We start from the raw sequence: 3823 nt of genomic DNA on the forward strand, positions 1-3823 counted from the left end.
ACACACACACACACACACACACACACACACACACACACACACAATCATGTTGTATTTCTAATTATTTGCCCATTGATTTCCCCCAAATCATTGCTGGATAACATCCTCGTCTACTTTAATTAGTTGAGTTGTGTACTTTACTGATCCTGAGTTAAGACCCTGGACCAGGTGTGTGTCTGGTCTCTGGACCTGGTCCAGACTGGTGCCAACACATGGAGTCCAGTCTGGTCCTAACACATGGAGTCCAGTCTGATCCTAACACATGGAGTCCAGTCTGATCCTAACACATGGAGTCAAGTCTGATCCTAACACATGGAGTCCAGTCTGATCCTGACACATGGAGTCCAGTCTGATCCTGATCCTAAAACATGGAGTCCAGTCTGATCCTAACACATGGAGTCCAGTCTGGTCCTAACACATGTAATCCAGTCTGATCCTGACACATGGAGTCCAGTCTGATCCTGATCCTAAAACATGGAGTCCAGTCTGATCCTAACACATGGAGTCCAGTCTGATCCTGACACATGGAGTCCAGTCTGATCCTGATCCTAAAACATGGAGTCCAGTCTGATCCTAACACATGGAGTCCAGTCTGATCCTGACACATGGAGTCCAGTCTGATCCTAACACATGGAGTCCAGTCTGATCCTAACACATGGAGTCCAGTCTGATCCTGATCCTAACACATGGAGTCCAGTCGGATCCTGATCCTAACACATGGAGTCCAGTCTGATCCTGATCCTACCAGTCTGAAGCTGCAGAAGAAGAAGCTTCTAGAAATGTTTCTGTTGTATCTGGTCCAGGGAAGAAACGGAGTGGTGGAAACTTTCTACGTGTAACACAGAGCAGCTGGTTTCCTGAATGTCAAGCTGCCAACTAATCACACACACACACACACACACACACACACACACACACACACACACACACACACACACACACACACACACACACACACACAAAATCACAGAAACATACAAACAATCATAGAAACAAACACACACACACACACACACAAAATCAAATATATAACTATTTTGTATATATACAGGACATATACATGTATACATATACTATATATACATGTATATTTAGGTATACATGTATATGTATATATAAAAAGAGAACAGTATGTATATATAAATTTATATACAGTATGTATATACAGTATATATGTATATACTGTATACATATCACCAAAATATTGTTATTGTCTGTAATGAGTTTATTACTTCACAGTTTTCATAATTTAACAGTTCTGTCGGTATTGTTGACATCTGAGCCCGAGCCACTCACGTTGGGCAGTGGCAGGTTCCATTAATGGAGGAACGCCATTACAGTTCCTCTGACCCCCCCCCCCCCCCCCCCCCCCCCCCCCCCCCCCCCCCCCCCCCCAGGATGGCGTGCTGCTCGGGGCGCCGGGCGCCTACGACTGGAACGGCGCCGTGCTGAAGGAGACCAAACACGGGAAGGTGGTCCCCCCGAAATCCTCGTACGAAGACGAGTTCCCCGACGAGCTGAAGAACCACGCAGCCTACCTGGGTATGTCTCTGCACCACGTCTTCTACCCTCGGGGTGTCCTCCGGGGCAAAAAGGGACGGAAATTGAAATTTTTGTCCGTTTTTCAGACTTTTTTTAGTTTCCTCTACCACCACCTCACTAGTTTTACTACATGTTGGAATTCATGGTCAATAACCCTGTTTTATGTAGAATTATACCTAATATTTGAGTTAAAAAAGCAAAAATTATGAATTATTTTGACTATTAATCAGATGCATTGTGTTTACCTGACTCTGGGTCATGGTCCTGTGGTCTCTCTGGTCCCAGGCTACGCTGTGGGGTCCCTGGTCTCGGCTCGCGGCTCCCAGCTCTACCTGGCCGGAGCTCCGAGGTTCAACCACACCGGGAAGGTTATCGTCTTCTCCCTGAGGAACACCGGGAACCTGACCATCCTGCAGGCGCTGCCGGGAGAGCAGGTCTCACACACACACATACACACACACACACACACAGACACAGCCACACACACAGCCACACACACAGACACAGCCACACACACAGCCACACACACACACACAGACACACACACACACACACACACACACACACACACACACACACACACACACAGACACACACACAGAGACAGAGACAGAGACAGACACAGACACAGACACACACACACACACACACACACACACACACACACACACACACACACACACACACACACACACACACACACACACACACACACACACACACACACACACACACACACACACACACATATTATTTTAGTGAGAACTCATAAATAACAACAAATAACTAATGTTAGGGAATCTGTGTTTTTAACGCGTTTAATATATATATTGGCCGATATCTCAGAATATCGGACTTTGTAATGACCAAATATTCCTATCGTTATCGGGCTGTAATGTACGTCGTAGTCTACATGCCGTTGTTTTTTTTCTCACTTGTAGTTCTTTTCCAGATCGGCTCGTATTTCGGCAGCGAGTTGTTGTCGATGGACGTCGACGCCGACGGACTGACGGACGTAGTCGTGGTGGCGGCGCCCATGTTTTACACCGAGGGCTGGGAGAGAGGGAAGGTCTACGTCTACACCATCACCCCCCAGGTAACCCACGTGTTACTGGTTAGCACTGTCGCTGTCAGATGGGGGGAGAGGGCAGATGGGAGTCTCTGACCTCTAAATGGTCAGATAAATCTGACCTCTAAATGGTCAGATTTAAACGGTTTACGACATAACTGTCACATGAAATTAGTGAAATCCATGAAATGATAAAGTTTTCTCATTACAAACAATAACAGAAGATGGAAATCACTCAGAAACGTTGTAGCTATCTATGGTTGTTTGATGCTAACGTTAGCTTAAACAACCATTCAACTGACAGCCTTTGTTGTGTTTGATGCTAACTTGTAGCTAAGCTAGCAGTGAACCAACTTTGTTAAGTAGGTCCATTCAATTACATTTTATTTATAGTATCAATTCATAACAAAAGTTATCTGGAGACCCTTAACCGATGGAGCAGGTCTAGACCACACTCCGGAATTTACCATGACCCAACAGTTCTAGTAGTTTCCTCCAGAGCAAGCAACAGTGGCGAGGAAAAACTCCTTTTAGGAAGAAACCTCGGACAGACCCAGACCCGGACCGAGACCCAGGCTCCTGGTAGCCGGTGTCTGACGACCGGTTGGGGTTAGAATGAAGAATGGCAATAACAGTTATAAGAAATAGTAGTTCTTTGTAGTAGTTCACTATGATTCAACCATCATAAATTGACGCATGTGCGACTCCAAGCGGCTCTCTCCTCCCATTGGGCAGTGAGCCAGACTTTGACCTCGGCCAATCCAAGTTCTGAGTCCAGATGTGACGCACTACATCTCAACCTGACGTTCTCCCCCCAGACGTCCTTCGTCCTGCAGGGGGCGCTGGAGGTTTCCGAGCGCTCCCAGAACTCCCGGCTGGGTTCTGCGCTGGCCCAGATCCCCGACATGAACGGGGACGGGTTCAGGGAGCTGGTAGTGGGAGCACCGCTGGAGGACGACCACCAGGGGGCGGTCTACGTGTTCCATGGCCAGGACAAAACCATCAAACACCAGTACAGACAGGTAAGAGATCTGGAACCAGGTCTAAGGTCTGAGACTTCTTCTAGGTACATAAAAGGCTCATTTCTCTCAAACATTGTTCACTAATCTGTCTAAATCTGTTGGTGAGCACTTCTTCTTTGCCGAGGTATCCATCCACCTCACAGGTGTGGCTGATTAGATGCAGGGTTATTATTCATCCCTCTCTCTCTCT

General features: G+C 46.9%; 1 protein-coding gene across 1 annotated transcript in view; it reads left to right on the plus strand.

Annotated features, from left to right (window-relative positions):
• Window positions 1–3823, plus strand: part of LOC117948971 (integrin alpha-2-like) — a 27140-nt gene that overhangs the window by 15765 nt on the left and 7552 nt on the right. Inside the window, exons 9-12 of the mRNA XM_034878940.1 lie at window positions 1398–1542; window positions 1828–1976; window positions 2495–2638; window positions 3430–3659. Of these exons, the coding sequence (XP_034734831.1) occupies window positions 1398–1542; window positions 1828–1976; window positions 2495–2638; window positions 3430–3659 (668 nt within the window). The remainder of the gene's footprint in view (window positions 1–1397; window positions 1543–1827; window positions 1977–2494; window positions 2639–3429; window positions 3660–3823) is intronic.

This window comes from Etheostoma cragini, chromosome 8 (assembly GCF_013103735.1).
Source record: "Etheostoma cragini isolate CJK2018 chromosome 8, CSU_Ecrag_1.0, whole genome shotgun sequence".
Classification (NCBI taxonomy): Eukaryota; Metazoa; Chordata; class Actinopteri; order Perciformes; family Percidae; genus Etheostoma; species Etheostoma cragini.